The following is a 21042-nucleotide window of genomic DNA, read 5'->3' as shown; positions in this document are numbered from 1 at the left end:
ATCTCCTGATCCAATTGCAAAAAAATTAGCACCATTCGATTCAGCGTCGTCGAGTTACCATTATATCAAGTTTTTGGCCAAGAAACACAATTAGCTCAGTTTTTCTTTAATTGAGCAGACTATCAGGCAGATGACGACGTCTATAGGCGACGCTCGTAGCAAAAGGGTTAAATATGGATGTTCCAATGCTTAACGGAAGAGGAGCATATATAAAAAATAGACGCATACCATAATTAAGTTTCAAATAATTCATAATTTACTTTTCTTTTTTTTATCTATTACTGTTTATTACCTAAAATAATAATATTTAAATTTATGGTATTACATCGTTAATTTAAAAAATGCAATTACAATTTATTTAAAAATTTAAAATTGATATTCTCTTTCTGAATATCCGCTGTTTTCTATTAAAATCTTGCATTAACGGCTTTATAGACACACAGCAATTACTTTGAGACAAGTAATACAGAGACACATGGATTAATACCATGCCATTACATTATACGAATAATTTTAATTTGATTGACTATAAGAAGAGTATAAATTGATAAAATAAATTGTTTTAGAAAAGTAAAAAGAAATTTGAATTAGGAAAATCAATAAATTTACAAATTTATAAATTCAATGATATTTTATTGAATCATTTACATACGCTCGCTTCTTTTCACTTCCTTCACTTGTAAGCCTAAAATAAATATAGCAGGCTTCAAAAACACATAATCTTATTTAAATAAAATAAGTCGGAAACTTATATACAGATTGTTACAGAATAAGTTGAAAATATAGAAATGGCTTCAGTACATCAAAACAAGAAAAGAAGTTCCTATAAGCATATGTTTTATTTGATCTTGATCCAGAGTCATAACAAATTATACGTTTAGTGTTTCTACCGGAACGATTATTTTGATAAATAAAAATAATATGTTGCATTTGATATGATACATCAGTGTACCACATGTAGTTTGTGCACAACGGAGTACCTCCGCATTTTTACCGACTAGTCAAATAATTTTTAAATGAACGATTTCCAAACAAATAGATAAGTTGTGATAGTTCTATTGCCTAGCTTGCTAGCTCACTTGATTCGAATCTACTGAATTTTTACTTCTGGGGTTATTTAGAATACATTGTTTATAAAAAGCCTGTCATTTTAAACATCTCTTGTGAATAAAAGTGCATTTAGTCATTAAAACTCCAATTCGCTATAACTCTTTTCTTGTTTCAATGTGTTGAAGCCATCCCTATATTTCCCACTTTTTGTTGCACCTTGTGTATATATGTATATATTTTACATACCTGGTGGCAAAGATTGCTTTAGTTTCTCTGCCTTTTCTTTATCCGTAATGACAAGAGTATAAAGAAATCTCGAACAACGGACCTTAAATTTAACATTGTCTGCATTTTTCTTTATCTTGACCGCTATTGAAATCAAGTAGAAATTAAGTTGTAATACGTTGTTGTTCACAGAAGATGTTTTTTTAAAGCTAATAGTCTTTAACACTTACATTTGGCATCTTTCCTCCTCGCCTTCAAGAGAAAATCTTTGATTTCCTTTATTTCACGTGGCTATAAAAAAAGATGTGAAGTGTTATATTATATATATATATAAATGGTTAACATATATAAAATTAAATTATTTAATTTATATACATAAGTATATAAATTATTAGCAAATTAAAAAAAAAGTAAAAAATTAAAATGCACAATATTGTGTAATATTAAATTTAATTAAAATTTGTAAACAATCAATAAGTTCATGGTTACTTCTACAAGATTTCATTGATATAGAAAAACACACACATACACAATCAGCTAATCCATTTTTAGTGATTTTTTTTTATAGACTTTTATAAATATCAAAACATAAGAATATTAATATTAATAAAAATTTACCATTTTGAATGTAATTAGTGTTTGATCAGCAACTCCTAAAACATTCGAAGAAATAACCTAGTTAGAAAAACATATTGAAATGACACTTTCGTAATCCACAATTATATATTTTTACACATATTAAACTTAACAAATCAATGAAATGATATAGGATTATTTTCTAGAACAAAGATTTTATTTTACTTGAATACGCGACTCACCTCTTCGTAGTTAAACCGGAAAAAGGAACTTTCAAGAAGATCGAAATAAGTAATCTGAGATTTGGAATAAATGCACTGCAGCACTCTCTACAAAAAATTGATGAACTTTCTGTTATTTGTATGAAATAAAAACTGTCGATAAGTCTCTGTCGGTAAAAATAAACATAGCTTGTGTTACGTCGATAATGTCTGATTGATATAGAAGCTACGATCGGAGTATCTCTTTCTGTGGGTGTTACTAGATGGTGCTCGATTGCTGCCGGATACTCTACTTATATATATATATATATATATATATATATAACACAAATACATAAATATATATAAAGTATCGGGTATAACATGATAAAGCTAAAGTTATTCATCTCTGAAATGATTGCCTGAGAGTAAACCAGTTAATAATTTTAATAATATTTTTTTTAACATAATATAAAATATTTTTTACTTTTATACAGAGTTAAACAAAACCATACCATTAAGGTAAACTGAAGAACATACAATTTACGAGATAACACATTAATTAATGATTATTTTATTTCAAAGTTAACATTCAAATATTTCTCTCTTCAAAGTATGACAGAGCACAATTTTCCTGTTTTACAAAATGATCGAATTTTCAAAACAATTCGTGGTGAACAAGTAGATAAAGTTCCTGTATGGATTATGAGACAAGCAGGACGTTATCTTCCAGAATTTCAAGAAGTTCGTGCGAAGCATGATTTTTTCGATGTTTGTCAAAATCCATCATTAGCAAGCGAAGTAACATTACAACCTATTAAACGTTTTGATTTAGATGCAAGCATTATATTCTCTGACATTTTAACTATTCCACAAGCAATGGGTTTGACAGTTGAAATGGTTCCTAAAGTTGTAAGAAATGTATAGTATTAATTAATAATATATATATATTTTTTTTTTTTCATTAAAATGTTAATGCAATTTTGTAGGGGCCGGTCTTACCTAATCCTTTAAACGATCCGTCAGATTTATCACGATTGATAAAACCCGAAGTAGAAAAAGATTTGAAATATGTTGGAGATGCTATAACATTAACCCGTCATAAACTAAATGGAAAAGTTCCACTTATAGGATTTACTGGAGCACCCGTTAGTATTTAATTATATGTCTTAAGTATAACATTTATATATATATATATATGTCTATGTTCAATAATCATAGTATCATTTTAGTGGACATTGATGGGTTATATGATTCAAGGTGGTGGTAGTTCTGTTATGGCTAAACCACGCACTTGGCTTTACAAATATCCTAATGAGTCACATCAACTGTTACAACTTATTACCGACGTAGTAATAGATTATTTGGTGATGCAAGTTAAAGCTGGTGCTCAGGTACAATTGAATAAACAGCTATATTATTACGCAATATGCGATTATTAATTAATACTCAATATTATATTTTAGTTATTGCAAGTTTTTGAAAGTAATGGAGATTATCTTAACGACGATCTATTTTCAAAATATTCTCTTCAATATCTTGTAAAGATCAGTAATGAAGTAAAGGCAAAGTTAAAGGAACAAAATATTACGCAAGTACCAATGGTAACATTTTATCATTCAATTTCTTTTAAAAATTAAACAAATTTTTTTTAATATTTCAATGATTGCAACACGACTATCTTTTTCTAGATTGTTTTTCCTAAAGGTGCAACGATGAATTCTTTAGAAATGCTTGCAAAAACACAATGCTATGAAGTAATAGGTTTAGATTGGACTGTAGATCTACTGGAAGCAAGAAATCGACTAGGAACAAATGTTACCTTACAAGGGAATATGGATCCATGCGCGTTATTTGCAACTGCAGTAATTATATTCCAAAATTATTTTCTCTCTTATTTTATTTCATCTAAATAACTAAGATAAAACGGATTTGTTTGTATATAAATACTTTTCATTATCAGGATAACGTTACTCATAGAGCTCAACAAATGGTAGAAGTAATTGGTAAAAGCAGATATATAGCAAATTTAGGTCATGGCATTCTACCAGATACACCAATCTCATCAGTTGAAGCTTTTATAAAAGGTATTCATGCTGTCTAAATATATGGGATGTGATGATGATGTATAATATATAATATATGTACATATCTAAAAAAGAAAATTAAAAATATACAATATATATGATCGTATTTATATATAATAAAAATACTATACATTATATAATTACTGTGTATTTTCTTGGAAAAGAAAGAAAGGAAACCAAATCAGATTGTATCAAGCGAGAGTATCGCAAGTTCAAATATCCCGCCAAGCGTATTGATATAGCCAATCATAGGCAGTCATGTAATCTTAGCTGTTCGGATAGGTCAAGTATAAAGCTAGCCGCGATGACGATGGCGCAGTTCTACCTTCAATTTTTCGCATGTTAAATGTCTATCAGCAGTCTGTTCTGTCATATCAATGTATGAACCGTTAAAAAATAAAAAATATCATTATCGAATTTGTTGCAAAGGCGGTGAACAATATTAAATAAAAATTAAACAATCGAGTGGAGATTATTTTGAAATAATTTTGTTTAGAATGGAGAGTCCTTTACCTCATATTGTTGAAAGTGCGGATTGTGATAATACGATAAAACCGAAAGATAGGTTAGTCAGTTTGTTGGATCAAATAGAATTACATGTAGAACAACTTCGGAAAGATGCCTGGAGACTTGAAGAAGAAAAGGATACTTTATTAACTACTTTAGATAATATTAGAAATAATGAACTACTAAGTGGATTGGAAGAACGTGAGTTTTATAACTGCTATGATCTATGTGATTTTAAGATATCTTTGTTTGTCAAACATTCGAGTTGCATCTAGAAAATCTCTTAAAAACATTGCAAAGGTGTATGTATTAGTTTTTGATAAGTGATTTTATCGAATCACGCGAAATTTTTTGTATACTCCTTCTTTTATATACGATATTTTTTGTTTATTTAAGAAATTATATGATAGCATTGATGGTTTTAAATGCTTTTCACGATATACGTATGTATACATTTTTTTTTCATTTAAATGTTATATTTTTCAATTATTGATTAAAACACAATGAAGCATTTTGTAAATTATTAATTAAAATGTTCATTTATAAATATTTAAATTAAACATTAATAGTAAGATATTTATGCCCTTTCTAAGCAGCAGACAAAGATGATGTATTAAGATATGCTGAAAGATTATCCATGCGGTGTTTAACTGTTGATGTTTTAGTGAAGATACAACGTGATAATGTCCAACAGGAGGCATTACATCAAGTATGTTTCATTATAATTATATACATATTTGTAACATAATTTAATAAATATAGGTATCATATTTAATAAACAATTATTATTTTTAAGGTAAATGGTTTAATAGATGGTTTAATTATTAGTCTTCGTCAAGACCCAAGTGGAACCAGACAAAAATGTGCAGCATTTATGAATGCTTGTTCATCTCATGCAATGGGTCATTCAGATAAAAATTTTGAAACTGCTATCCTTGGATGTACCTTAGATGATCAAAAAAGAGTGAAGAAAAGACTGCAAGGCTTATTAGATTATATTGATAAAATGCATACCATTGAATTTCACTAAAAGACCTATGATATATGTTATAATGTATATTGCGAATATATTGATTTATGCATTTTCGTAATATGTGTTTTTAGTAAAGTTCTAATATCGATAAACACGAGTATTAAAAAGAAGATGCTTAAATAATTATTCTTTACTATACATATGCAGCAGAACTCTATTATTTTTCTCTACATTTGTGCTATAATCATACAGACACTCACACGTACACGCGGTAAACTTTTTGTGAGTTTAGCATCTATATTTTTAATTGTTACAAAAGTGTAAACTACATTATGTACAATAAGAAACAGAATTTACATAGCCTATAATTACAAATGAATAGAATTGGTGGTGTATATATTATATATATATTATATAACATATAATATCTCGATGCATGTGCCCTAAGATTGGACACCAACAATTCCATTCAATGTATAAGAATATTAATGACACATGTGATACTCAAAGAATTTTATAAAAAATTAATAGCACAGGCCTGGAGCTTCCTTACTTGCAACATTAATTATAAAATTATGATTATACGTGTAAAAACTTAAACAAGAAGAACAGAAAAAATGAAACAATATAAGAATGATTAAACAAACAAACATACAATATATTATTTCACTGTAATTAGTTTTAAATGCCAACGAAAGATTATTACATACACGTATATATATTTTGTGCTTTTAGCTTCCAATTAAGAATTAAAATAAAATAAAAAATTAATTAATACTTTTTGTCGGATGTAATTTTAAAAACGTTTATTTGTATATGAATATGAAAAGAAAATATTCTTAATTGTGAAACATTTTGAAAAATATATTCTTATTACATTTTTCGTGTTTATTTTTAACGTAGATTCTTTTTTATTTTTGTATTTTTTACCAAGCACATCAAATACAGTATCATATTTTTTTCAATCGAGGGTAATAAACGTTTAATACTATTTTAATAAGTTATATTTCGTCTTCTGTATTTGTAATTTATTCTACAATTTTTATAAGACTTAATGTTGTAATATTATCGGCCACGTGGTTAATTATTTTTTTAATTTAATCTAATTTTATCTAAAATTAGATATTAGAAAATCATTTACTTAAATAATTTTGTAACCACGTAACTATATTTAAGAATATAATATTTATCAGTTAAAATAATTATTTAATGTTAATTAAAGTAGCTATAATTCCTTAGCACAATATATCAATTCTTTATTGATGAACAAGTTGAAAATTGTTATTATTCGATAAATATTTTCTAATATTATATAGTACATAATGCTATTAATATCATATGTATTATAACGAAATATAAAATTTATTTTACTTTCTATTTTTTTGTACTCTGTGTATTTAATTTAATTATAAAGTATAGTTTTTATACTTATTGTTTCAATTATAATTATTATATAATATACAATCTTTTGATCGGATAAATCACGGGAAATAGAAAATTTGCTTATGGAATAAGTTAAAAACCAAAGGTCAACCATTTTAATACAAGTGTGTGATCCAATATGTTTTAATTAATTTTAAATGTAAATATCTCCTGAATAAATATTCAAAATGATATAGTCATAAGGATCATTTTTGTTTTTTTTCATACTCGACAAGAATATCGCAAAAAAATATATATAATTTCAATTAAAAAAATGTCGATAGCTTTGAAATTTCGTAAAAATGTAACCTTGAAAAAAAAATGATTTCAATCATTAGATTTCTCGCTTGCAATAGTGTAACTCTTTCTTTGCAATGAGATTGTAAACAAAAAAGACATCTGGATAGTGTGGTTTAGGTAAGACACGCTGTATACATGCGCACGTTTTAATAAAAATAATTGCGTTCAGATATGATCGGTTAGAGCGCTGTCATACTATTTTATGCTACTGTACATTACACATGATTTTGATTGTATATTCTATTGTATTTTGTAATGTGTTTGTACAATCAAATAGCTTTTTTTAAAAGTTATAAGTGTAAACAAAACAGTTTTATATCTAAACTTTTAAAGTTCGTTTTTTAAATTGAAGAATTTTCGTGATGCTAAATGTATTAAGTTACTACGCATGTGTAGAAAAAAAAACGTAGTTTATTTGATATAATTTGTCATTTATTCTAATTAATTGTATATGAGAGTTTTATAAATTACACATTAGAGGTTAATACAAATTTGATATAATTAACACAAGTGTATTAAAGTAAATGTATAAATTATTATTAATATCTCAAAGAGATATTAATTAATTATTTAAAATGTGGTTATTACAATCTCGTAAAGGTAATATTGTATATCTTAATATATTATTACAATAAGTAAATCATATAAATCGAATAATGTATCAATTTTGATTTTAGGAAAACTCATATATTTAAAACCGAACATTCCACTAACAATAGGAAGAACGAAAGGTGATATTATTTTATCACACGATGCTTCGATAAGTAAAATTCATGCTTCTTTTGTAGTTAAGACTGAAATGCAAATTGTGGTAATTTATAGTATATTGAGAAATGTTTTTTCTTTTTTTTTCTTTTCTTTTTATAATAATTCTATTCAATTTCTTTTCTATACTTGTGTCATTTTTTAGAATGGTAAAGCTACAACTTTATGCATACTTAAAGATGAAGGATCTAGATATGGAACTTATATTTTTAAAAATAATGAATATGAAAAGATTTCAACAAATGTTCATTTAAAGGATCAAGATTTAATTAGAATTGGCATACAATATGAAATATTTATGTAAAGTTTTCATATATACATATCTTCTATTGTTATTCTTATATTTGAGATTAACAAAAATATATATAGTATTGTTATTATATTGTGTTGTTTGACAGTGTTAAATATATTCCTATGATTACATTAACGTCTGGATTAGAAGAAGAGGAAAAGAATAAACTTGAAGGAATAATGAAACAAATAGATGGTATTATTTTAAACAATTGGCAACAGCATTGTACACATTTAACGGTGCTATGTCCAAAATTAACGGAAAAGGTTTCTAATTATTTTTTTTCTTTCTTTGTTATATTTCTTTTTTTATTTAAACCTCGATTATATTTGATATTATATATCTATTTATATATGTATTTTTTTGTTATTTAGGTAGCTGTAGCATTAGCAGCTGGTATAGTTATCGTTACCGTTGATTACTGGGAAGCAGTGAAATTTGCTATGGAAAATGATGAACATCCAATTCCTAAAACTGATAATTATATACCACACATAAAGGAAGAATATATTCCCAGAGGAATAGTTTCTCTTCGTCCAAATGATAAACGCAAGAAATTGTTTAGTAAAAAATCATTCTATTTCTATGATTTAGACCTATTCCATATGTATAAATTAATGGTAAAATTAGCAGGTAATTCATTCATTCGAATTAAACTAATTTTAATTAATAACACTTTGTATTTTATAAATGATTTAGATGGAGAGGCATTTTTCATAGATTTGAAAATTAACCAAGATTTGTGGTTCAAAGAAGATGCCGTTCATATACAAATTAATAAAGACAATGAATTATTGAGAATTTTGAGGCGACACTACAATAATATATGCAAGTTGATTTTGTTTGTATGTAAATAATTTCGATGATTTTATTAATTGGAATGTTTTATTTTTAGTTCGGACGTTGCAACGTAATAAACAAAGATTTATAAATGATTGTGAAATACCACTCGCTATTTTATATTGTTCTATCGAAAAGTACTGTAATCCAAAATATCAGTTTTCAAATGTTTTTAAAAAAGAAGAAAAAGTTGATTTTTTTTTACCTGAAACACTTGTAATGGATACACAAGATCTAGAACTGATAACAAAAGAAGTTTCTGCACCTACACAAAGATCTTTCTATAGAAAGCAAAAAGATGATGTTAAGAAATCATCCGAATTTGTTGATAATATTGACAGATACACCGAAGTATCTGTAAGAGAAAAATCAGATGATGAAATATCAGAAATTCTAATATCAGATGATGAGAAAGTATCAAAAAATTCCGTACAACCTTCTACTTCTTCATCTACATTTCTACCAAAATTTACGGAATCAGAAGAAAGTAGTTCAAGTGATTTATTTATTGATAACGTTGAAGTTTGTGAAAATTCATCAAATGAAGAGCAAGATACATCTACAGCAAAAGAATCTCAATCATTTGTGGGGCAACAAGAAACTAAAATTACAGAAAACTTGTCTACAATGAAAGTATCAAGTAATAAATGCTTACAAAACGAAGTAAATTATTTTATCTTCTATGTGATATACACAAATTTTTTCTTTTTATTTAAAAATATTTAATATTTTGTACAGAATACCACAGAGAGAACTATTACGTCAAGTATATTAAAACAGAAACGTCCAATTGGAAAAACATTTCGAAAGGTTAGTGAATTAATGCATTTTACATAGAAATGTTATATAATTTTGAAAAATTATTATGTATATACTATTTAATTATATATTTTTATTAATTTATTTAGGCAAATATTAAAATACCTGAAAAGAGAATAAGATTTTAGCCACATAAGCCACATTGCAGAAGATTCTATTAATGTTTAAGTAAACAATAATTTTGTAATAAGCATTTTGATAAATAAAGAAAAAATGTATTATTTTCGGTACAAATCTGGAATATTTCGGACTAAATATTTTTACCGTTATGATCTTAAAAAAGCTAACGTACCGAATGTATTTAAATCATTTTATATTTGGCGGCCATCAAAACACTAATATAAGATGGCGTTGATGTCGTCAAATTTCTAATTAGTAGAAATCATCAATAGTGTTATGTATTTCATGATATTCATAGTACAAGAAAAAACATTGAAATGTAGTGTTTGTTGTGTACACGTGATGGTATTATAAGAAACGTGATTTTTGTTTAATCACAACGTGAAAATTTATAAATATTGAGAAATGGTAAATGTTCTGAAAGGAATTCTTGTGGAATGGTATGTAAGTTTATGTCACAATAAAGTAAACATAATAATCTGAAAAAGTTACATACTTTTAATTTTTTTTTTGTTTTTTTTTTTTTATATATAGTTTAATTGTATGTAAAATGATATTGTGTGCAATTTAAATATCATTTTTTCCCAGTGATGCAGCTATGAAACAATTTCTTTTACATTTGGACGAAACTCTCGCTCTGGGAAGAAAGTTTATAATACAAGATCTGGATGAAAGGCATTTATTTATTTCTGTTGACATTTTAGAGACATTACAAGCCAAAGTGGATGACCTTATGGATCAAATATCATTTCCATTAGCTGAAAAAGGAATATAAATAATAATATAAATTAAAAAGAAATAAATTTTTTGTATAAGTTAATTGGTTGTACAATTAATAAAAATGTCAGCAAGAGAATCAGGTAGGATAAAGGATGCTTATCAAAAAAGAGTCCTCGATGATGCTGCTCGCAAGCGTAGACAAAAGAAAGCGCTGGAAGCTTTGGAGCAAGATAACTTTCACGATGATCCGCACGCTGATTTAGGTGAATTTTTTAAATACTATTTAGTATATTCTATTATCTCTCTTTCTCTCTCAGAGTTTTGTAAATTTAATTTTATATGTAAAATATTAATAATTAAACAATTTCACTTCTTAAAATTAATATAAGATTATTTTCAGTAATGAGCAAGAAAGTACCCAAATTTCAGGAAACATTGGACAATAGAGGTGGTAGAAAAAAGAAAACCAGATCTGCGGAATATTATAAGCAACGTTTTCGTAAAACATTTGGCCAATTGGTTGAAGAAGATCTCAATGCGAATCCATCTCCACCTAATTATGTCTCTGCGCAAGCTCCCCCATCTCGTTTTCCTGAAAGACATTTTTGTGCAGTTTGCGGTTTTCCTAGTAATTACACATGCATTCCATGTGGAGCTAGATACTGCAGTGTCAAGTGTTTAGGTACACATCTCGATACAAGATGTTTAAAATGGACAGCTTAGATTATTTATTTTTTTTGTCCTTATCGTACTATAAAGAAAATATAATTGAACATTTACAAAGAAATAATTAAAAATAATATTTTATATGAAAATTTATGATCCTTTTATAATATAAATTAAAATATGTATATAAATTTATAAATATTATAACAGGATTAAAAAAATACTAAACATAATTATGTATAATTTAATTATGTAATAATGAAAACCAAATCGTTCATATAAATATTCATATACACATATGACATAAACAATGCAAAGAAAATATTAGTAATCATATTAATAATAAGAAGATATTTTTGTGGGAAGCAATGAAATACACAAAGAGCTGTCTTTAGTTAAACATTTTAAATTAATCAACAGATTTATCTATTAATAATTGGACTGTTTATTATAAAAGTGGTGTGTTCATTTTTGAGAAAGAAAAGTTAAAAAAACACCTACTTTTAATATTTTATTTATAATTAATTGAAATTTTGTTTTCTTAATTTTTTCTCATAAGTTGACTTGCAGCTCTGCACTAATTATGGAAGTGTTTTTTTTCTTTTTAAGTAATTTAAAGAAAATTAATCATGTATCCGAAGATAACGTAGGGAATTAGGAAAGTATAACAAGCACAGCTAATAAGGGTTCATAGTATCGTTATCGTTAGTCACGATAATGACAGTATCGTGTAGAATATCTCTACGGACAAGTATGGAAAAAATGTTTGCAAATTTAATTATTGTGCGACGAATAAAAGGAATAAAGTAAAGAAATCGTATCGTATCCGCGTATTTAAAAAGTTTTATTTAGTGTTAACCATAGTAATATCAAAGTGTTTGCTGTCAAAGTGTTTATAGGTTAGTTCGAGTTAACATAACGTGAATTTCACACAAATTATCACTGTATATGTATTTATATACGTAATAACGTAAACGATTAATAAATCACTTTTTAATGATTTTTTTAACAAGTTAATCTTGCATTGTTATTTTGCATGTTGATCGTTTTAAAAATAATACTTTTTAAACCTACTTAACAAGCCTAAAATCAAATACAAAAAATAAATAAATGAATATGTATATATTGTAAAAGTGGAGAGAAAAATTGAATTTTCATGACAATAGTATGATTTTAAATAAAACAAATAATTTTGAATCTCCATTTATCTGTAAAAAAAATATATCTATCAGTCGATAATTTCAATGCGATCGGTAACAGTAGGAATCCTTTCGATCGTCGATAATGTAGGATAGAAAAGTTAGATTAAGATAGAAAGAGAAAGATAAAAAGAATGAGATAAGCGATAAAGTAAATATAATAGTTCGAATGTATATCGACGGTATGTGTCATTGAAATTTGCCCTCTATCGGCGTGTCCTCGCGTTAATTCGATCATCAGGTGTTTGAAAGATTTACACACGAAGAATAATAGTTGTTTGCTTCAGCCTTTCCGTCCTTTTCTTATTCTTCTTCTTCGACAAGTGTGTGCGTGTGCGTGTGCGTGTGTTTTGTTGTGTCGAGGTGCGTACGCACGCGTGCGTACGCATATATGTATGTGTGTATCTCTCTTGGGATTAGTTGAATTAAATTTATTCAAAAAAATAAATGAATTTTCGAAAGCGCGAGAAGAAAATAATAACAGGAAAAGAAGAGAAGATTTCAAATGACATGAAATAATTTTAAATGTTATCGTCCAATCACAAATAATCAGTTAAATGGTAATCAGTTAATGGGACAAGTTTTTCTCCTCGAATATTATTTATCAACGAAATAGAGAGAGAAGTACTTAAGTAAAGTATATCAACAAGAAAACAAATAAGAAATAAGGTAAATTATTAACACATTTATATATAGAACATTTTCTTTTATTATCCGTAGGTGCAATTAAATAAAGTAGGTTTTTCATTTTGCTCTTTCTCTTTCTCTCTTTCTCTCTCTCTCTCTCTCTCTCTCTCTCTCCCTTTTTAATATTCGAAATAAAAATATAACATAATTTGATTTTTGATTGCACCTTTAGACGTTGAGTTTAAAAAAAAAATTAAAAGAAAGATAGAAAAAAGGAGAAAAAAGAAAGAAAGAAAGAAAGAAATATAGAAAAGGGAAACTAAAAGGGGAGTTAATGTTGATATCAAGTGGGACAAGGTAAAAGGAAACGAACGAACTAAGTTTTCTCGTCCTCTCGATCTGATCACGAACGTGGACGCGGATGTTCTTACTTATGTTTGTACGCATCTCGATAAGATCTTTTCATCTCTCTCTCTCTCACTCTTCCTTTCTTTCCATCTTTTTCCTTCTCTCTCAGTCACTGTTTCAAACGTTTTCTCAAAGGTGTGCGACTGTTTAATTGCAGAGTTAATTACGGTCGATCCGTACGACGTAATATAAGTGCTATGACGAGTTTAAACTCTTGCCCGGATAAAAGTTCATGTCATCGTGATGACTCCTCGAGGGATGCTGAATTGGATGTTAACAAGTTGGAGAATAAACTTCCAGAGGAACTATGCCGCTTAAATTCACAAGTTGCTGGTCATTACTTTGATAACGAAAAAAATTCGATAGGTAAGTTAGTTTTTTTTTTTTAAATTATTTTTCTTGATTATCTTTCAATGGATATCCATGGAATAATAATAATCTATGGAACAAAATGGTATAAGTTCATTTTCGTACAAAAAAAAAAAATGGAGAAAATATAATTTTTTATTAATTACCAATGAAAAATATATAACGCGATTAGCGTGTTTTCTCAATTTTTATTCTTTTTCAGAATTATACTTACGTCACTTTCATAATAAGAGGTCCAATTATTTAATTATACTTTTTTTTATATGTTTTTAATTATATTTTATGTTTGTTTTAAGTAGAAAAAGGGCGTATGTTACACCAACTGTTTCATTCATTACTGCAACGTGAAGCGAGTTTTTTTTAGATTTTCTTGGAAATTTTATTAAATGTAACCGTAATTGTCTTTATTACTCTCTCACTCTCTCTTTTATGGATTTGAGGGGTTCCGGTTCCTTTACAATCGTTTAACAAAAATTCTTAAATCTATCTTGCATTTCTATATTACAAATCTGTACAAATTATAAAAGACAATAATTAATATTTAAATAAAAATCAAAATATATTAATATTTACATACAAATAAAAATTATTATCTATTATTAAAATTGAATTGAAATTATTAAATTTAACATACATTCTTCTTTTAGACCCTTATTTTTTTATTATATTTATTTATTAATTAATTATATTTCACAAACGTAACTTCATTACATCTTCTCAACGACGAATTTAAATATTAATGCCAGTAATTGCAATACTTGATTAAGTTTAAAAATAGAAGAAAATTAATTTCACGATTTATTTTATAACGCAAATAAAAAATAAATTATAAGATAAATTTTTCTAGTCCACTATTATAATTACCAATATACATACAATACATACATGTATATTTATATATATGTAGGTATATATTTATTAGCTTACATCATCGAAGCTTCTTATTAGATAGGATCTAATTGAAATTAGAATTGTTTGAATTAGATCGTTCTTCGAGAGGTAAACAATTTTACCTCTTTACGCGTGATCCATCTTCTTTGACGTCAGTTAGTTGGTTAATACGTGACGTCATCTTAATCTCATATAATGATCCTATTGTCATACATTTAAAGTATCAAGCTTATCATTGGGTTTCATATCTTTATACGAGAGATATTTTTCACGATTATTCACAAAGGAAAATTTATTTCACTTTTTGAGAACAAATATATTTTTTTCGTCAGGAATCGCTCAATTTTGTTTCCCCCTCTCTCAACAAAAAAATAATAATTGTCTAATATAAAATACTAGAGTGGGATGAAAATTGTTGAGTCTCAACAACAACACAAAATTTTTCTTTTCTTTTAAAAATAATAATGAGTGAGACCGAAAAACAAATTGTTTCTATGTTAGGTTCAAAACTTTTCACAATCTGCCATCCGAGTATATTATTTTTATTTTTTTTTTATCGATTATTCTTAATTTATCGTTAATCCTCTAGTACCTCGAAATTTTCCACTAACAATAAATAAACAAATATTATAAATGCTATGATATTTTTCTCCTTAAATCAGATAACTTTTATCTAAACGATTTTTCTTCAACAATGTTGTGTTCTCGAGATAAAAATTAGTAATGCTTTATTTTGAGCATCCGGTATAATAAATAGAGAAATAATTGTTTTAATGATATATTAAAAATAAGATTTGCATGTTGTTATGTTGAATTATTTTCAATTAATTTAATTAATTAAGCAAACCAATAAAAAAAGAATAAAAATATGATTGCAAGGGATAAATAATTAGGTGGAGGATGGGGTGGGGGGTTCATCAATTAAGAAAGAATCGCATAATTAATTTATGCCATCGCGTTATTGTAACTCGCACTTGTTTTTCCATTGGAACTTATGCAATCGGTTAGGCATAGAAATTATGTTTCCAGGTATGTTACGTACTCCATTGGGTCGTGTGTTAAAACCTATCATTAAGCCTCATCTCGGTGAAAGAGAAATAACCTTCTATGAGAATTTAAAAAGCTCTCAAGACGAGACGACCTTGGAATTGAGAAATCATGTGCCCGAATATTTCGGTACGACGGAAATATTATACTCCGAAAAAAGTACGTAGTATAGATCATCGTTAATTCTTGTTTTAATTATTTTATTATAATTTTAATTAGACTTGATGCACACACATAAAAATAAATATATAATATATTTAATTAAAATTCTTTTATTAGAAATTATATGTAAATTAAATATATAATTGTAATATATATTAATTATTTTCAATAATTGTTATATTATATTAAATATAATAGTAGTAGTAGTGTATTCAATATAATACATGTAAATTTATGTGTATATATTGCAAATGCAAATATAATATATATTTATCTAAACATATTTAATATATTTATATTTTAATCTTGTGGTAAAAAAATATATAAATATTATAATAAATTTAATTTTTCTCTCGATTTTCTTGCCAATTTCATTGAATTTAATGTAATTGAATTAAATTTTTTTTTAAATAGAAATACAATTCGTCGTCCTGCAAGATATAACAGATGGCATGGCTGAACCATGCGTGATGGATATCAAAATTGGTAAACGTACGTGGGATCCTTTGGCTAGCGAAGAAAAAAAAATTAGCGAGGAGAGGAAATACGCGCAATTGAAGGAAGCTTATGGCTTTTGTATCACAGGTTTTCAAGTTTATTGTCTCCCGAATGGCGAGCTTAAGAAATTTGACAAGAATTATGGCAAGATGCTAACTCCCGAAGGAGTTGTCGAAGGTACCGATGAAATGTTATTTACAAAATCAAGTAAAAGGGATGAATCGTATCGAAATTTATCTAGATATAATAATATCGAATATTTTAATTATAAAATTTTTCTAAATTTTCGATAGTATTCAAATGTATAAATAAAATGTATGATACAAAAAACAAATTTTAAACTTCCAGTATAAAAATGAATTATTCACTCTGTATAATATAATTATAAATATATGAAACATGTGTCGATATTTGTTTTATCACATTTTTAAAGAATGCTTTAGAAAGCACTTACAATCGGTTATTTGTCTACTATGATATATTATAACTAGATAAATCTGAATCGTTTTAGTTAAATATTAAAAAAAAAAAAAAAAAAAAAAAACAAAAAATAATTTTCACAGAAAAAAAGAAAAAACCAAATTGATTAATATTTCTTTAAGCATTGAAGATCTTTTTAAACGTGACACCACAAAGGCCAAAAGTGTATCGTCTGCTGATCGTCAAATTATTGTCTTTGCTTTGGGAGATCCTCGTTATATTTCGTAAGCAAACAAATTTTCGTTTCTATTCGAGTTCGCTGTTGATCGCTTACGATGCTGGAAGGTTGCGTTATTGCTTGCATTTGGAAAAAGAGGATAAGAAGGAATTATCGAGGTATTGTCAACGTGCCAAATCCTTTTCTTCAACATTGTCCCCGACAATGGATAAGGAGAAGAATTTGGACAAGGATCAAAGTTGTTCATCAAAAGATACATCAGCACCACCATCACCAACACAAAGTGTATCATGTTTACGAAGAAAGGTTTTAGAAAAGACGCGATCGTTGAAACGTAGCGTGAGTTTACAATTCGGTAGTAAGGAATGTTCGAGTTCTTTTGAAAAGGATAATACTACTAAGGAGAATAAGAAATTATCACCCATTTTAAAAAGAAACGATTCCTACGATCCAAATTTTAAAGTAGATAGACTGTGTCGTACCCATTCACAAGTTCATAATTTCGATCAGGAGTTAGCCAATATGAAGGAGGATTACTTCGCACTTTTGAACGAACTAAGTAATACATCCGAGGACAAGAACAATTGGGTCAGGGTGAACATGATCGATTTCACTCACGTCTTTCCTGCACCAAATGAGACCGCAGGCTTGGACTTCAATTATCTCGAGGGTATTGGAAATTTGATCAAACTTTTCGAGACCTTTCTTACATAAAAAGAATAAAAAAAAAAAAAGACAAAATTACGAGAAAAAACGACAATCCATCTTGACGTTTAATAACACGTAAGAAGAAAATATTACGATCAATGATCTATATAGAGACATATATGTATATGAATATGTATATGTTTATCATGTATTATATCTATACTTGATGATCCTGTTAAACCATTTTTTTAACGAAAGTCTATACAAGACTGGAATTCATTACCTTTAGTTTCTTCTTCTTCTTCTTCTTTTTCTTTGGTAAATATGAGATATATAGAAAGAGAAAAGAAATGACTCGTATATGTATATACATATATTTTGTTTTTGCATGTCAAAAAATTATTGACACAAATAAAGATAAAACTAATCGCATTGTTATAATTGTTATTATTATTATTATTATTATTATTATTATTATTATTAGTATTTTTTATTTTAATTTTAATCATTCATACTCGCGTAAACAATTTTTACAATTGTCGCTGCAAATTTTTTGTCCAGAGTAATTTCAGTTTCTTTATTTTTTCTTGTTTTTTTTTCAGTTCTCGGTTAGCGACCTATCAACTGAAAATAATAATTAATAATAATAATTCGCTTAATTCGTCGTAACATTTATAATAATATTTATAATATATATCTATATATATATATATATATATATGTATATATATAAAGATTTATTTTATTTATTTATATATGTATATCGATTGCTTACGATCATCGCCTGCAGTCACGTGGCACATCGCTCACCGCATTTTCTTACACACTCGTGTTCTTTTTTTTTTACTTTTTTTTTTTGTTCCATTTTTCAATTTATTTATTATTATTTATTTAATTGTTCTCTTTCTTTCGTGTTTTTCCTTTTTGGCACGCGTGTGTCGTACGCGCGAGTGATAAGGATTAAAAATCATTATTACTTTTTTTTTTCTTTTCATTTCTAAGACATCGATCTTAATTAATTTTTCTTGTCTCTTTGTTGTATTGCAAAGAAGAAAAAATAAAAGAAGAAAAAATAAAAGAAGAAAAAAAAAGTAAAAAAAAATAAATGGAATAATAAACCAATCGAAAACGACGGTATTATTACAGTTTACGATTAAATTTTCTCTTTGCAATAGAGTAAACATTTTTGTCTATCCTTTTTTTCTCTCACGTGTTGTTGCATGTATTTTTTGTTGTTGTTATTATAATTTAATATTTTAGTTAGCTCTTAGCTCATACAAATGAGGATTAATTAGCGTTGGCTCGCGTACGCGACAAACAATTTTTATTTCATTTCTTAACGAAATAATACAATTGAAAAGACACGAGTTAATAAGAATATTTCGCAAAATTTTTATTCTTATTAAAATTATTTGCAATAACTTATGTCTATGAAAAATACAGGGTGTATCAGAAAATCGTTATTCATTTCAATTATTTCGAGTTTTATTTTTCCCAAAAAAAAACAAGGAGGAAAGGGATACAAAAAGTAAATAAATGATTACAAATTTGATTAATCGAAATAGAAGCTTATTAATAATTTTTCATTCGGAGCCTCCGAAGATATAAACGTGACTGTAAATGTAATAATAATAATAATAATAATAATAATATTAATAATAATAATAATAATAATAATAATAATAATAATAAAGAAAAATAGCGATTTTTGAAACACCCTGTAGAAACGGATACAACCGTTTGTGTGTAACATAATTACTAGGAGCTTTACTATCGATCATGGCGAAACTAAATCATCTTCTTCGTTATTATTTCTTTATTTCCTATTTATATATATATATATATATATATATGTTTTTCAATGTATCGCCGATTTTCCAGAAAGGAAAAATTCGTTGAACAATATTTCTTGCAATAGCGTAGAAAATATGAAACGTTTATTTTTTTTCTTTTTTTTTTTTCTTTCAAAGTTAACAACATGTTAGTCGTTAAAAAAATAACGACGATGGTATTAATAGCAATGAAAATAATTAATACAATAATAATAATAATAATGTTATTGATAAAACTAATAGTAATATTAATAGTAAGTAGCACTATATCACATAATAAATACCATAAAGATTACGTATACTTTTAACATAAGAGTATTTCTAATAATAATAATAATAATAATAATAATAGTAATACAAAAAAAAAGGGGAGAAAATAAAATAAGAGAGGAGCTTCAATGAAACAAGAAATCTAACTAATCAGCCATTATTACATATATGCATATAAGTTTTACGTACACAATGAAACTTTAACTTTCCACTCATGGACACATTTCGATACATACAAGAACGCATCATCGTCGTTTTGCGTGTTTAACAATCAAGTCAACGTGCAGCTGCACGAGATTATATTTTTTATATACATACGCAGTGCTTTTTTTCTTTTTTATGATTGATAAAAGGAAAATTGGTACCGGAACTAACTTCTTGTGTCAAGGATTTTTTTTTTTTTTTCTTATTATAAAATAAATTGTATTCAAATATCGTTGAGAAATGAAAATTAAAGTATATTTTTCTATGCTACGGAGCTCGTAAAAAATTAAACATAATTTATCTTAATTTTTTTTTTTGTTTTTTCTTTTTTTTTTATTTTACAATTAGTAGATATTATCGAGTCTAAAATTAAACAAACGAATACATGAGGAACATCATATATTTTCTTGTTCGCTTTTGAAATATTTAAAATATCGTAAAATAAAAGGTATCGAAATTCCGTTGCAGTGCGTTACATTATAAAAAAAGCACTGTACATACGTATATATATATATATATACATGTAGATATATATATGTATATAAGTATGTTTTAAACATGTATATCACAATCTCGATCGCGATATTTTTAAATAATTAATTGTAAGAATAAGTAATACTCAATATTCACGAGTGATTTTTCAAAACGTGAAAATTAAGAAAACACT

At 26.6% G+C, this 21042-nt stretch overlaps 7 protein-coding genes across 12 annotated transcripts; 6 read left to right on the top strand and 1 right to left on the bottom strand.

Annotated features, from left to right (window-relative positions):
- Positions 1-612: 612 nt before the first annotated feature.
- On the bottom strand, positions 613-2183 carry LOC106789907 (60S ribosomal protein L38). Of its 2 annotated transcripts, none has more exons than XM_014754454.1 (5): positions 2094-2183; positions 1894-1928; positions 1506-1566; positions 1297-1419; positions 613-685 (listed from the first exon to the last, which is right to left on the bottom strand). In XM_014754454.1, exons 2-5 carry the CDS (start codon positions 1894-1896, stop codon positions 645-647), a joined length of 228 nt encoding a protein of 75 aa, XP_014609940.1. In that variant the 5' UTR covers positions 1897-1928; positions 2094-2183; the 3' UTR covers positions 613-644. The 2 variants fall into 2 exon arrangements, with proteins under 2 accessions (XP_014609940.1, XP_014609941.1); XM_014754455.1 differs by having other exon boundaries at positions 1894-1950; positions 2094-2133.
- A 233-nt stretch (positions 2184-2416) lies between these two features.
- On the top strand, positions 2417-4203 carry LOC106789876 (uroporphyrinogen decarboxylase). Of its 2 annotated transcripts, none has more exons than XM_014754403.1 (7): positions 2417-2573; positions 2666-2963; positions 3041-3199; positions 3284-3445; positions 3518-3655; positions 3743-3916; positions 4015-4203. In XM_014754403.1, the coding sequence occupies exons 2-7, from the start codon at positions 2667-2669 to the stop codon at positions 4153-4155; spliced, it is 1071 nt and encodes a 356-aa protein (XP_014609889.1). In that variant the 5' UTR covers positions 2417-2573; position 2666; the 3' UTR covers positions 4156-4203. The 2 variants fall into 2 exon arrangements, with proteins under 2 accessions (XP_014609889.1, XP_014609888.1); XM_014754402.1 differs by having other exon boundaries at positions 2666-2972.
- A 248-nt stretch (positions 4204-4451) lies between these two features.
- On the top strand, positions 4452-6496 carry LOC106789906 (BAG family molecular chaperone regulator 2). 2 transcript variants are annotated; one of them, XM_014754452.1, is made up of 3 exons: positions 4452-4846; positions 5239-5354; positions 5442-6496. In XM_014754452.1, exons 1-3 carry the CDS (start codon positions 4636-4638, stop codon positions 5673-5675), a joined length of 561 nt encoding a protein of 186 aa, XP_014609938.1. In that variant the 5' UTR covers positions 4452-4635; the 3' UTR covers positions 5676-6496. The 2 variants fall into 2 exon arrangements, with proteins under 2 accessions (XP_014609938.1, XP_014609939.1); XM_014754453.1 differs by having other exon boundaries at positions 4453-4846; positions 5242-5354.
- Positions 6497-7477: 981 nt separating this feature from the next.
- On the top strand, positions 7478-10286 carry LOC106789902 (nibrin). Its single transcript, XM_014754447.1, has 9 exons — positions 7478-7940; positions 8018-8151; positions 8251-8405; positions 8504-8663; positions 8772-9030; positions 9097-9225; positions 9293-9900; positions 9976-10047; positions 10146-10286. Exons 1-9 carry the CDS (start codon positions 7916-7918, stop codon positions 10182-10184), a joined length of 1581 nt encoding a protein of 526 aa, XP_014609933.1. The 5' UTR covers positions 7478-7915; the 3' UTR covers positions 10185-10286.
- A 117-nt stretch (positions 10287-10403) lies between these two features.
- On the top strand, positions 10404-11103 carry LOC106789904 (general transcription factor IIH subunit 5). The gene is made up of 2 exons (XM_014754450.1): positions 10404-10616; positions 10765-11103. Exons 1-2 carry the CDS (start codon positions 10582-10584, stop codon positions 10949-10951), a joined length of 222 nt encoding a protein of 73 aa, XP_014609936.1. The 5' UTR covers positions 10404-10581; the 3' UTR covers positions 10952-11103.
- Positions 11008-11760, top strand: LOC106789903 (zinc finger HIT domain-containing protein 1). The gene is made up of 2 exons (XM_014754449.1): positions 11008-11159; positions 11297-11760. Exons 1-2 carry the CDS (start codon positions 11018-11020, stop codon positions 11617-11619), a joined length of 465 nt encoding a protein of 154 aa, XP_014609935.1. The 5' UTR covers positions 11008-11017; the 3' UTR covers positions 11620-11760.
- Positions 11761-12087: 327 nt separating this feature from the next.
- On the top strand, positions 12088-18428 carry LOC106789901 (inositol polyphosphate multikinase). 3 transcript variants are annotated; one of them, XM_014754444.1, is made up of 6 exons: positions 12812-13430; positions 13621-13827; positions 13954-14162; positions 16086-16262; positions 16680-16940; positions 17366-18428. In XM_014754444.1, exons 3-6 carry the CDS (start codon positions 13994-13996, stop codon positions 18133-18135), a joined length of 1377 nt encoding a protein of 458 aa, XP_014609930.1. In that variant the 5' UTR covers positions 12812-13430; positions 13621-13827; positions 13954-13993; the 3' UTR covers positions 18136-18428. The 3 variants fall into 3 exon arrangements, with proteins under 3 accessions (XP_014609932.1, XP_014609930.1, XP_014609931.1); XM_014754446.1 differs by lacking the exons at positions 12812-13430; positions 13621-13827 and adding an exon at positions 12088-12461; XM_014754445.1 differs by lacking the exon at positions 13621-13827 and having other exon boundaries at positions 12813-13430.
- Positions 18429-21042: the final 2614 nt, after the last annotated feature.

This window comes from Polistes canadensis, unplaced genomic scaffold (assembly GCF_001313835.1).
Source record: "Polistes canadensis isolate GaletaPanama2010 unplaced genomic scaffold, ASM131383v1 scaffold_206, whole genome shotgun sequence".
NCBI lineage: Eukaryota > Metazoa > Arthropoda > Insecta > Hymenoptera > Vespidae > Polistes > Polistes canadensis.
Note: the sequence above shows the minus strand (reverse complement) of the source record. Positions and strands in the feature narration are given on the sequence as shown.